The 14345-nt window shown below is 42.3% G+C and overlaps 1 protein-coding gene across 12 annotated transcripts in view; it reads left to right on the forward strand.

Moving 5' to 3' along the window:
* The window catches only part of AMPH (amphiphysin), a gene marked incomplete at both ends in the record, with an annotated part of 190289 nt that extends 178523 nt beyond the window's left edge, over positions 1-11766 (forward strand). For 8 of the 12 annotated variants that reach the window (XM_080918609.1, XM_080918601.1, XM_080918605.1 and 5 more), the window contains 3 exons: positions 290-541; positions 3057-3158; positions 11659-11766. In XM_080918609.1, coding sequence (XP_080774735.1) covers positions 290-541; positions 3057-3158; positions 11659-11766 — 462 coding nt within the window. Of the gene's footprint in view, positions 1-283; positions 548-3056; positions 3159-11658 lie in introns of all 12 variants that reach the window. The other 4 variants (XM_080918606.1, XM_080918612.1, XM_080918603.1 and 1 more) reach the window with 3 other exon arrangements.
* Positions 11767-14345: the final 2579 nt, after the last annotated feature.

The following is a 14345-nucleotide window of genomic DNA, read 5'->3' on the forward strand; positions in this document are numbered from 1 at the left end:
ACCCACCACTCCAGAATTGCCCGTAGATTCCTCCGTTTTCCAGAAGTGTGGCTATTCAGGGATGGAGATAGGATTCCCACTCATTGTTTGGTACTCAAGAGAGACAGTAAAAAGGTCAAGACAAACGCAAGGCATTGGTCCACAGTCTGCAAACGTAGCGAGCTCGGAACTGCGGGTTAGTGGGGTAGAGAAAGAACGGGTGGCTGGGAGAGGATACTGACCTAGGAGCAAACACACCTATCCTTTCTCAGGCCGTGACACTGTCCACTTCTCTACCCACCAGGAGAAAGTCATCCCTTCTGTTGTCATCGAGCCAGCCTCCAACCATGAAGGGGAAGGAGAACACCAAGAAACCGCTATGGGTACTGAAAGGAAGGAGGCCGCTGAGGATGTGGCTCCCCAGGGCCCAGCGGGTGAGAAGCAGGAACTCGCTACAGAGCTCACGTCTCAAGCTGCTACGCCTGCACCAGCAGGTGCTGTGGATGCCTCAAGGTCTGCAGAGGATGCCACTCAGGAACTGCCTCCAGGCTTTCTCTACAAGGTCTTTGTATTGTCATGTCAGGGTCATTGTTGTTTTGAGTTTTCTTTGCACCACTTTCTGGTTTTCCAGCTTGTGGGTTCTGTTGATGTCATCACTTTGTGTATTGTTTCTCAAAGCTGCTTTTCCTTTAACCCGTACTCTCCAAATCCCTGCTTTCAGTGAGCAAGTCCGTGCCTCCTTCAGAGCTGAGTCTGTTTAGCCTGGCTCAGATCAGGCCTTTCAAATCAAACATACTCCCCAATATGTTTCATAAGAAGGTGTCAAACAGGCAGGAATCCATCATCCAGTCCGAATGCAGAACGAGGGACCAACAAATATTCCGAAAACAAGTGTCTAAAGGCACTTCGGGCCCTCCGAGAAAAGAAAGAAAGAAACAAGCCTCCACTCCTGGGAAGAAACATTTTCTGGCCAGGAACTAAAGTCTCCTTACTGGTCAACAAAACAACAGCAGTAATTGTCCAGACATGCCATTTACAGCCCAATGTTGTGGCAGATAAGGTCTCCAGAAGAGTCTGATTAGAAACTGTAAGCATTGTATAATTCGATACTGTATTTCACAACACAACCCTTGTTTGGCTTGATGGGTTGTTTGTGTTGCTGTCCTGAGAGCAAACTCCAAGCTTTGTGCCTGCTAAGCAAGCACTCTGCTACTATGCTACAAACCTTTGTCCTTTTTAATTTAGAGACAGGGCCTTGCTAGTTTTGACAGGCAGGTGTTCACCTGGTGAACTTCTTCTTTAGCCTCCCATACATCTGGGTGATGGGCACAGACCGTCTTCCCTGGATACGTATTTTTCTTTATAAAATTGTCTGCATCTATGTGTGTGTGTGTGTGTGTGTGTAGGTTTGGATATAAGTATAGGTATGTATATAAAATTTGTGTTCATAAGAATAGGATAGAATATGTCTATCCATTCTCTCTGTCCCTCCTTTGGAAGGAAACTGCCGCTTTCTTTGTACCGGAGGGTGTGGGCATGAAACACAGATTAATTTGGGCAAAATAATTAAACATGTGGGTTGACTTTAGGGTTAAAAACCTGGTTAGTTGTTTAAGCGGTGCATGTAAAATCCAGGAAAGTAGTACCAGGCAAGGCTGGGGCACGAAGACCCATGCTTGGCTTGCTAATTACTGCAGCGTGGTCCACAGAGCACTTCTCAGCACTTCCCTGAGCCTCTGCCCATTGCAGGGATTGCTTCCGGTTAACAGTCAGCTGGAGCTCTGATAGCTTTTCTTCTACACAGAAAACACAACCTTTAAAGGCGGGCTGCTTCATCTGGGTGTTTGTAAGCTATCAACATAGGAGAAATAGAACTGGTTAGAACTAGATAGGCCCTCGAGCTCAAGGATGGCTATTTTATGTATATATTATATATTATATATATTAAAAGCCTTTCTGCTTTTCCCATAATATAAATCTAAAAAGAAAATTTAAAGGCAATGGAATAACAGGCTGCTATGGCATAATGCGGTAAGACATAAAAGGGTCAAAATGCATTTTTAAAAAGCAAATTGTTTAATTAAATACTAATTCTTATATAACATGCAAATGGTGGTTTGACTTGATTTTCATTATTTAACAAAACAGCTTTTTAGCTTGGCATGTTTAGCTCAACTTCAGCGTTATCAGTAGCAACAAATATCTAACGAAAGCTAACAAGCTAAAGTTCCAGCTATTGTAGATCAAATTGAACTAAGAAATACAATACAAATGGCCCTGTACAAGTCAGCAAGAAGCAAGAGTATTAAGTAAATAGAAAGCAGTATTTCCAAAAGTGTTTTTGAAGCTCTCTCCTTCCCTTGTGGTTTGTATTATCCTGTTTTAGATATTAAATGTATATTATGGGATGAAAATACAGGATCTAGAGCTTTAGAAAGACAAGTGGACCATTTAGCCTACAATGGGAAGTTCAGAAAACACTGGTCATGGCTCTGCTCTGGCTACAGGCAGATGCTATCTTTGGGGAGGAGCAGTCAGGTGACACAGAAAGCCCGGGTCAGGAGAAGCTTGCTCTCACTTTCTTCTTGGGAAATAACCAGGGTTCTATGAGAAACCTGCTAATTCTTCTGAGGGCATCACCCCAGTGGCCTTCCACAACAGTCCTTGACTTGATGTTTTCAGTGCCTCTTACTATCCACACCCACAAATGAACCTCCACAGCAGACCACGCCCCTTCCATGGCTGGATTGCAATAGGTATCTTCATCCTTTATGAACTGGGAGAAAGCTAGCAATGTCTGTGTAATCTTATTAAGAAATGTGAGGTTCCCCTTTCCTTCCTTCCTCTCTTCCTTCTTTCTCTTGGCCTCGTTCTTTTTATTTTGAGGCAAAGTCTCACTGTGTATATATATCAAGGGCCTATAGCCCTTGCTTGTCTGGGGCTCACTAATTACCCCAAGCTTCCTTGAAGTCATGGCTAGTGTCCTGCCTCAGACTCCTGGGTGCCAGGGTTATAGGCAAAGTCACCACATTCAGCCCCCTCCTAAAATTAACCAATTCCTTTTAAATATGTTGCAGGTTGAAACCCTGCATGATTTCGAGGCAGCGAACTCTGATGAACTTACACTACAAAGGGGTGATGTGGTACTGGTGGTGCCCTCAGACTCAGAAGCCGACCAGGTAATTAATGTAAAGACCGGAAGGTGTGTGGGGCCATATTGGATTTTTGGGGGGAGTCAGTTGGACAAGTGACTTCCTGAAGCATTTCTGTTTTCTAACATGCTGCTACCCAACTCAGAAAAGGCTCTAAGGACTCAAGTGTTCAGCACTCCATCAGCTGGCCTTTCAGATACACATTCCGAATGCCATTGACTGTTCCTTTCTGCACAGTTAGCAGAGATGACTTTTCCTTGCCTCAAGGTTTCTTGCTAGGGAAGCTGTACTTTTAACATCAAGTCTTAGGAAATACCGGTGCCAGACATGAACTAAGCATCCTCTTCAGAAGCGGCTGCCTCTTGTGGTATGGTAATCCATGGAAAGGACCTGGGAAAACTTTATAGGGACATAGAAATGTTTTGGATCTTGATGAGGTCACACCCATGTAGCTTCTGTTAAGCCTTATTGACAATAAACACCTCTGCCATTATACAACACAGCCTTTAAATTATGACTGGATATATAGGAACTCCAAGACTGCTCCTAGTCACAATTTGGGAACTCCTGAAATGGTATGTAAACTACATGTAAATGAGCCTACGAGCATGAGTTTTACAGAGAAGAGCTGTAACTCCCATAGAAATTTTAAAGGAATATATTTATCTCTTTTCTCTAAAAATTAAGTTTAAAACTACAGCTTTCAAAGTTAATATTCACACACCAATACTTTGCCCTTTCTTTTGGTAGTAGATTTAACATTATTAATCAGCTGAAGGCTCAACACCCAGGTGCTATGCCTCTGTAAGTCTTAGAAATTAATTTAAAAAATTAAAGTTTCAAATATCTTTTTAAAAAATAAAAACAGATTTTAAGTGATGCATTTATTTATCAAATAAGTAATGACGTGAAAAACATGTCATACTAGGGCTGGAGAGATGGCTCAGCAATTGAGAGCGCTGGCTGCTCTTCCACAGAACTCAAATTTGATTCCTTGAACACATATGGTGGCTCACAACTGTATGTCCAATCTCAGGGAATCTAATACCCTCTTCTGGCCTGCAGGTATTGTACACATGATGCATGGACATGCAGACAGGCATAACACTACATACGTAATAATAAATAAATAATTTTGACCTGTATTAAATATAAAGTAAAAAGAAGGAAATGCTAAAAAGACAAATTTGCCAACAATTGCACCAATAGCACTCAGTAGCCAAGAGTTATGGGCCAGGTCTGTATCCCAGCTCTCAGGAGGCACATACTGATAGGGTGGCTTAGCGGTTAGAGACTATTCTAAGCTTCATAGAAAAATCCATTCTCAAAACATGTACACACAGACTTACATTGATACACGCATAACCCAAGAAACAGAAAAGTACAAAGCAGCAAAACTTTATAATTAACAATAGTTTAAAAGCCCCAAATTAATTCTTTGAATGGACTAATAAAATTGTTATGTGATAATTAGAGTATTTGTGAACAAAACTTGATAAAGCATAGATTAACAATATGGGCAGATCCAGAAGCATCTCTTTGCAACTGAAAGCATTAAAACTTTGCTTAATTAGTTACTTTTCTCTTTGCTGAGACTTGAGGAGAAGCAACTCAAGCAAGGAGGGGCTTGTTGGGAGTTGCAGCCCAACAAGGATGACAGAGAAGGTGTGACAGCAGGTGACTCCATGACAGCAGGTGGCTCCATGACAGCAGGTGGCTCCATGACAGCAGGTGGCTCCATGACAGCAGGTGGCTCCATGATAGCAGGTGACTCCATGACAGCAGGTGGCTCCATGACAGCAGGTGACTCCAGACAGTAGGTGGCTCCATGACAGCAGGTGACTCCATGACAGCAGGTGGCTCCATGACAGCAGGTGGCTCCATGACAGCAGGTGGCTCCATGACAGCAGGTGGCTCCATGACAGCAGGTGGCTCCATGACAGCAGGTGGCTCCATGACAGCAGGTGACTCCAGACAGCAGGTGGCTCCATGACAGCAGGAACAGCATCTGGGCCTCCTCACTTCTTGGCAGACAAAGAGCAAAGAAAAGGTTATGTCAGGACTTCACCGGATTTCTCAGTTTTCCTTTTTATTTAATTTGGATAACAACCCTGGGATAGTGCTCTGTGCATTTGGAACAGGTGTTATGCTTTCAATAATACCTGCAGGCAAAGCACTCATACAAAAGTCCTAAGGCATGTCTCATGAAGTGCTCTAGGCATTTATTAATTAACCAATCAAGTTGACAAGGGAAAGTAGTCATGGCAGCATATTCCTTGTCATATGGATAGCCAAAAACATTGCAAAAGACCATGCTTCACTCTTGACCCCTTACCTCATTATGCAAATGCTTGCAGTCTCTCTCTCCAGTGTCCCCAAAGTCTGAGCAATTCCAACATTGTTCAAATATCTGTCTGGGAGCTCCAATCAGACTTAGCAATCTTTTAGCTATAGGGCCTGTAAGATCATAAATGAAAGATGGGGGAGAGGAGGGAGGAGGGGCAAGAAGGAGAGAGAGAGAGAGAGAGAGAGAGAGAGAGAGAGAGAGAGAGAAAGAAGAGAGAGAGAGAGAGCGAGAGAGAGAGAAGAGAGAGAGAATTCTATCCACACCCACACACCGAGAAAGGGATGGGAGAACAAAGCAACACTGTAGCACAGCCAGGTAGAATCCCGCAGACTCAGCACACAATCCACATGTGGCATCCCAGCATGTGGAGTTACCATTCCAGCTCCAGTAACTTGGCTGCCCACACGTCCTCCAACACTGCTCCCTCCAGCACCGTGCCCTCACTCTTCTGTAAGCTTCACCAAATGAATGAAGCTTTTCTAGGCAGACATCCTTTGCCTTCCCAACATCCTGTGAGATACTGCTACTTGGTCTTTACGGTCACAGCTTTCTACATTGTCCTCTTAGAGCTCCATGCAGAAAATCTCACGCTGCTGCCCAATGCTAGAGTCTGGCTTCTTGGAACCTTAGTACACTTTCAGGACTCTGTCATTTGCATGTTGTGTGTTTTAAGAATAAATATCCTGTGGAAAAAAAGCAAAACACTGCTACCAGTCCAAGGTGTAGCCTGGCTCCCTTGGACCACAATAACAGTAAGATCTTTGAGCCTACAAAGCTGACTCTAGGAAAACACTTCACTGGGTGGTCCTTATTTTTCAGGATGCCTGGATGCTGTCTTCATTCAATTGCTATATGAAAAATGAAAATGCAAATAATTTTGCATTTTTATAAGCTGAAATCTAAGGACCCCAACAGTTTTCATATTTACCCAGGACAAAGTTCTGCATCTTCACATTAATCATGCAAAACTTTTTAACAACCATAGCTACTTTGCCTTTATCTCTTGTATTTATACCCATAACTGGTTCAAGCTTTTCGCCTTCGGTTATTAGCACACCCCAGTCTGGATATTACGGTGTCTTAAAATGCCCTCTGTCAAACAACCTAGCCCATTGATTTTTAATTCGTATTTCAATACCACTCATACTTTCCAGTCACAAGCAAAACACAGCCTAGTCCTTTGACCAAATAAAACATGAGAGTCCCATTACAGTCCTTGTTCCTCACTGCCGCTCTGTGGGCAGAGCCACTCTCGGCCTTCCACATTTTATCAGCATGATAGTTTCCCAAAATCCTATCAAAATAACTTGTTAGGCTGTGTGTGCAGCCTCCCAGGGACATTCTTACCCACGGATTCAAACTTCCACAGGTCTTCCAGAAAACAGTTCCAAACGTCTAGAAACCATACAGCAAGGTGGTTCCAGTCATAAGCCCAGCCCACAGCAGTAATTTCCTGTTAGTTACCGTCCTCATCTCTGTGAGCAAGTATCAGCCAAGAATCAGCTTAAGAGAGGAAAAGGCTTATTTGGTATCTTAGAGTTTTCATTGCCATGAACAGACACTATGACCACAGCTGGCTTACAGATTCAGTGATTTAGTCCAATATATATATATATGTGTGTGTGTGTGTGTGTGTGTGTGTGTATGTATGTATGTATGTATGTATGTATGTATGTATATGTATATGTGTGTGTGTGTGTGTGTGTGTGTGTGTGTGTGAGTATAATGGTGAGGAGCATGGCATTGTCCAAGCAGACACAGTGCTGGAAAAGGAGCTTAGAGTTCTTAAGCCGCCGGTAGCAAGGAGAAGGATTCTGCCACTGGGCATTGCTTGAGCTTATGTGATATCTCAAAGCCTGCTTCCACCGTGACACATTTTCTCTGCTCTACTGCAGTAAAGCCACAGCTCCTAATAGTGTCACTCCCTATGAGCTAAGGATGTGTGTGTGTGGAGGGGTATCCCTATTCAAACGAACACTTGGTTTGAGGAGACACACACTGTTGTGGCAGAGAAGTCATACTGGCCTATAGTTCCATTTTGGTGGGACTCTGGAGCTGAGCTTTCTCTCTCCTTCTTGTCTCATAAGAATAAAAAGCAGTGTAGAGAGAATCCCAGGTTTCATCCAGTTTTCTCTTTTTTCTTTATGTTTACTCGAGGATCCCAGTCCCTGAGATTGTGCCACACCAAACCCCTTTGGAAAACACAGTTCTCACTGGCACAAGCAATGCTTTGCCCGTATCAATAGCTTAGGCATAAATCCCATCAAGTGGACGAACTAAGCAGCTCAGTCAGGCAACAGGTTCTCCAGGGTGGGAGCGAGGAGTAAAAATAAAAATGACAGACAAGACTGTAGCATGGCCCCAGCCAGTTCTGAGACTGAAGCGGGTTTAGTATTTTCCCGTCTGCTTTTATTCCATTTTCAGTCCATGCAAAATAGTAAGATCAGTTCTGGGTCAAGGAACCAAGCAAAGCAATAAACAAAATCCCATAAACACCTTTCTAGGGCTAATCAGGATGACCAAGATAAAAAGAATGTCACTGGTGCTTCAGCTGAGCACCCTCTGACTTTTACATTAACTCAAATGTCAATATTCTTAATCTGAGCCTATTTCCTGAGTCAGATTCCGGCCAAAATTTACTTTGTCCTGGCTGGATGTCAAATCCCTCCACCCCACACCCCATTATAGAAATTTATGTACTTTTCACTAACTGTAATATTTTTTTTAAAAGACATGAGCCCGTAAACTTGTTTCTATAAACATGAGCTTCTTCGTTGTTTTTTTTTTTTTTTTTCTGACAATTTTCATTACATTTCCTCTTTTAGCAGTTTCTTGGATACTGATCTGAAAACAGATAATCCCATGACCCTCTCTTCTTTTGTGTTCATTTCTAAACATTCCTCCTAGAGAAAGAGCTCTGAACTGAACTCTTGTCTCTTAACTCTTCAAGATGGTTTCTGGTCTCCACTGTTTATAATTAAAGGTTGGATGTTGTTTGGCTAATATAACTTATCCATAAACAGTGTAACTTTTCAGAATATGTTTGTATATTCATGATGTAATCGATGAGTTTGACTGTGGGGTGTGTGTGTGTGTGTGTGTGTGTGATTTCCTACTTGGGATTCATTTTGCTTCTTTTACTCACAACATTGTATTTTTCAGTATATGGAAAACTATCGACTACTCTCTCTTTAATTTTTTTTCTCCCTCCTTTTTCTTCCCTGTTTCTGAATTTCTGATTCTATTATGTTCAAGATTAATGCCTAGCAGCCTGACTTTTAAAATTGATATGTTTCACTGTGATAGTCAGGGTGGTGAAGATTCCTTTGCTGCTCCGTGTTTGTTAAGTTTATGCAGTGGCCATCCTAGGGACAGCACCACATCATCTTTATTTATACTGGGCACAATAAATGGACAGTACACTGTAGGGAACTGGCTTCTGTTTTCTATATCCACATCTATATCTATATATCTCTAACTCTATACCTATACCTGTCTGTCTGTCTATCTATATATCTACTACCTAATATATATATATATGTGTGTGTGTGTGTGTGTGTGTGTGTGTGTGTGTGTGTGTGTGTATTAACCTATATATAAAGGTTATATATTTTTTTGTTCCAACAGGCACTTAAATTACTAACTTACTACCCTAAATTTGTGGGAGATTGTTTGTCCTGCATTTTCTTAGAATATTTGCCTATAAACTTTTCATGAGTTCTTATCCCTAGGACAATATTTCTACCTCTAAACCATAAGGTTTTTTTAGGGGAGTTGTCTATAGAAAGCCTGACGTGTAGTATTTTGTTGATTCTCCTAACTTGGTTTGGGGAATAAAAATATTATTTTTTAATATTTATTTTTTAAGCTTCATGTATACATATGTGGCTATGTGGGTATGTGTGCACATGACACAGGTCCTAGATGAGCTGGGTGTCAAATGTCCTGGTCTGAATTACAGGTGGTTGTGGGCTGTCTGATGTGGGTTCTAAGAACCAAACTCAGGTGCTTGGACCTGAACTAAGGTGCTTACATGTGTTCACACTCTTAACCCCTGAGTCACCTCTCCAGTCCCACTCAGGATATAAAGTACAAACTCCTCCTTTATTAGGAGTGCTAAAACTCTCTTGCTGTTCTCAGATAGTTTACTATTGATTCTCCCCTAGTTCTTAAAATCCCATTTATAGATGCAGACAAGGATTTAAGAAAAGTGTCTCTGTGTGCTTGGGGACTTCCCTCCTACCAGAACTTCCCTGTCCACTAGTAAACAGCTGCTATTGTGTCCTCAAATTCTATACCCCTGCAGCATACAAAAAGAGGACAATCCTTGGAGAAATGCTGCATTAGCCTGTTCTCACCCACAGTGATTCTCTGCATTCAAGAGTTAAATAGTCTCTGTTCACTTTTTGTCTTGGTGTCTTCAGCCAGCTCTGCACATGATTTATATCCTTTCCACTATATATAGACTACATTTTATGATTATATCTTACCATAAACACTTGCCGATGTATAGACTCATATATGCACATACACATGCATAGTTGTCTGAGTGCTTATTCAGGGCAGACACATTTATCCCATGCAAACTGTTCCACCATAATCAAAACTGGGAATTCTTCTCAACCACATCTTTTAGGCAGTTAAAGTTTAATTTTCCTCAGCTAAAGATTTATGTTGCCTAATATCCTTCACTTTGCAGTTAAAGTTGTATTTCAGAGTAATGTGTTAGAATATGTCTTCATTATGGCTTGTGGATCTTGCTTCTTATCTTTGTGTTCTCTATTGAAATGATTTAAAAACACCTAACTCTATTCGGTCTCATTAGATTTTGACTCACTGTAAATAGAATCCAATATAGGCTTGCGAGACAGGAACTGACCTTTCCTATGCACACTAGAGGCTTGCGGGATGTTTACTTATCATCTCCTACTTTAGAAGTAACTGCCTTTCACATATGTGACATCGTAATTTGAAGGACGGCACCTTTCCTCATCAGCCAGACGATTATCTGTCAGTTTACTGGGGCAATTTTTTCTTTGCTATTTTTGTGGGGGTGGTTTTTTTTTTTTTTTTTATTCTTTCTTCTTCTCTTCAAAAAATTGGCCTGTCTAAGTGCTCATATTTCTTGTCCTTTTAAGAGCATCAATTTATAGTCTCTGATGATATCAAAGAGACTACATCCAGCCCTCTATTTAATTTTCGAGACCTCTTTTTTTTCTTTTTTCTTTTTCTTTTTTTTTTTTTTTTTTTATCAGATGTACTTGAGCTTCATGGAGGACTGGTTCAGATTAATTTTGAGCATCCCTCTTTGTGAGTGGCTGCCTTTCCTGCCGTGGTTAACATAATAAAGACAGTCATTTCTCACAGTTTTCCTGTAGTATGCATGTTACCCCCTCTAGAGGGCAAAGAGCAGCCTGTAATTCTCAGTTATTGCTGTAGTCTCCCATTCCATAGGTGGCCACCTATAGTTTTCTGACTTTCCTATGGCTAGATGTCCTTATTTGCATGGGGGCACCTATGAGAGAGACAAAGCTCATTTAGAAAGAACAGGTGTCTTCAGCAAGCACATCACAGCTTCAACCATCCCTGTAATAATCCATAAGGACAAGAAACATCAGGAATCAAGAACAGCAGCTGTAGTGTCAACAGCAGTTGTCTAGCGTTCAGTAGCGGTGAGCCCTGTGTAGGGTGCTTTACTGGGGCTATGCGGTGTGAGCTGTGGGTCTGTGATTTCCTATGAGAAAGTGGCACCATCAGCATTTCTAACTTAATAAGTTTAAAATGTTTGACCCTCCTCCCTGCCAGCAAGGATCATTCCTTCACTCCTTAGGCCACTGTGAACCACAAGACAGTTGGTTGAATTTCTTGCATATCATATTTTCATGTGAAACCCCTTGTCCTTAACAACTTATAACTCAGAGAATGCTAACTAAATAGGCCATATACAAAATTAGAATGTTAAAAATTACCTCCAGTGAAGTATGTACAATAATACGTGGCTTAAATTATTATTTCTTTTTTTTTTTTTTAAGATAATGTTTACGTGACCAAAATCGACAGTGTTTTTAGTAGCAGGGCATCCTGAGGTCACAGTGACAGCAGACTGGGTCATTGTGTAAGTTCTTGGCACTGTGCACTCTGAGGTTTGCTGGACTCTGAAACACTGTTCTTGTCTTTCAGGATGCAGGCTGGCTGGTGGGGGTGAAGGAGTCAGACTGGCTTCAGTACCGAGACCTGGCCACATACAAAGGCCTCTTTCCAGAGAACTTCACACGGCGCCTGGAGTAGGGCTGCAGATGGTGCAACAGGGTCATGTGATTGGGGTTTTCAAACCTTCGTGAAATGCAGAGGAGTTTACTCTTGCTACTACACTCTTAAGGACTGACGGACGGGTACCGGACAAGGCTTGGGGAGACAGATCAATAGAGTGTGTATGCAAAAACTATAAGAAGGGGGAAAATATCGAATTAAGGAAAGAGCCCTTACTCTGTCCCCTGTGTTCAGTAGAGGTCTGTCTGTGCTCTCTCTAATCGTGGACATTGGTACTTGATCCCCCTCCCACCAAGTCTAAAGTAGCTTTCTCCAGACCAGACTTCGACTTCTTTGCATCAAGTGTGTGGTGTCGAGTGGTTGCCCTGCAGATGTGACGAGTTATCCTGTAGTGAGACATCATCTTACCCCCTTGCCCGACGTGAGCACGTGCTCTCTTTTCCTTTCAAGTTTACTGTGTTTAAAACTGAACAGCTGCAAACGTTCTCAACGGTCTTTTCCAATCACCTCTATATACATATGTACGGACACACAGTCACACAAGCTAGTTCCCATGCCTGCTGGACCTATGTGTATGCAGATGACTACATATGCATAGCTGGTCCCTTCCCTTTCCAGTGTAGCTCTTTGCCTCTGAGAGTCATCAACACACGCATTGCTCTTATTGGTCCACATTACAGCTACAGTTTTTGCCTCGGGGCAAAACCTCTCATCCCATTGCCAAAACAGTTGACAATGTCTGTGTGTGTTGTGTGCAGTTTCCAGGATGATATAACTGATAACCGTGTCCTCTCGGCTGCCCCTTTGGAGAGAGCAGGGCCTGGTGCTGGAGCTGCCCAGATGCCCAGTCCAGATAAATACACGGGCCAGCAACTATGCAGCCATCAAGTCTGCCTTTATGTGGTTGGCTGGATGTGGGGGGCAAAAGAACCTATTTCCAAAAGCTCCTATACCTCCACCTTCTATTTATGCAACTCGTCTTTCCAGATCATTCTAAAATAAACGAGGTGATGTATGCTGTACCACAAACCACCTGTAACAGCTGTGTTCTCAGTGCCCTGTCGTTCCGAATAAACCGTTGGTAATCTCCACGTTACACGGGTCCTTTTTCAAGAGTGGTTATTTCCCTTTTTGAAACCTTGTTCCGGTTGGACAAGCTCCTTGGAGCAATTTGTATTGGAGTTGTTATTTGTGCAGATGTGTGCTTGTTCCATCTCTGGGTTGTGCTCTGCCCCATCCCTCCATTCCAGTCATTGCTGGTCACTGGTGCTTCCTGGGGGCCGGCAATTACTAGAGCGCAAATAACAGCTGTGGGGACCTCCTTCCATTGCTAGCTGTGGACACTCCGTCTCTGAGTCACTGGCAACCACATGACACATAATCAGCCTCACGGCAGCTTCATCTTTAGTCACTTTTCTTTCTGGCATTTTTGTGTTTGTGAGTACATAAAGAAGGCATTCTGACGGAGTAGAAAAGCCAATTGCTAGAGCCATTGGAGTGAGAGGCGAACGTATTGTAAAGCATGTTTCATCTTGAGACACGTCTACTAACACAGATCTGTTTACAGTGATGCAGTGCGTGTCGATCAGGACTATGTGTGAATGCCTTTATTTGTGTCTCCAGGTCTCCTGATAAATCACTGAGTTTTAGGTTTCTTAAGCGGTACTAGGGAAATTCCTATTGTTGGCCACTGTTTCCCCAAGCGCTGATTTAAAATAAGGCTTAGACATTGACAATGATGGTCAACTATTAGAGACTAGAATTCCACCGTCGGCCAGCTTGCCGGGGAACTAAGCAAAGTGCAGCGAGGTGACCCTTATAAAGGAACTTAGAAAGCGTAGGGGCTGTTGAAAAGTGACTGAACCAATCGAGGCCATTAGTTTTGTTGTTGTTTGCAGTGTTTGGTATTAAACTCTGCCCCTTACGAATGTTAGACAATATATGTGCATCCAAGTACCCCAAGTTATTTTAACAGTAAGGTGTACCTAAACTGTGTAGAGCTAATTGCCACATCTCCAGAAACAGTTACCCTGAAATTTCACTGGGATCCTCCCCACAGTGGCTGACGCAGGACCTCACATGAGACAGACTGAACATGGCTCAAGTGAATTTTGCCCTGAACTTCCTAGATGAATTTACTTCAGTGACCTACTAAATTCATCCAAGACAACATGCTTTTAATCATTTAGTCCTATTTTTAAAATACTTTTTTTTTCTTTTGGTTTTGAAATACTCAGTACAAGTAATCAGATAGTTTCAGGAACTGGAATGAGTCAAGAATCGCCAGTGTCCTGAAAAGGAGTGGGAGACAGTGGTCTACTTCGTGCTCTCACAGTGGACAGCCATTTTCCTAATGCACCTTGTAAGGGGTTCAGAGTGGCATCAGCAGCTTCCATGGCTACTGCTGTGGATAAGGCATCTTGTTCACATCATTTGGCCATAAATTATTCGATCTGTAACTATATTTTATCCACATGGCCTGGACCCAGAAAGCTATGTCTGAGCTACTTGCTCTTATACTTTCTCATTTGAAACCAGTGGCATGCAGACTTTTACATCTTTAAGAATCAGATGGAGTCAGCCTGTGGTTCCCATGA

The sequence above is a fragment of the Micromys minutus genome, assembly GCF_963924665.1.
Source record: "Micromys minutus genome assembly, chromosome: 6".
Lineage (NCBI taxonomy): Eukaryota > Metazoa > Chordata > Mammalia > Rodentia > Muridae > Micromys > Micromys minutus.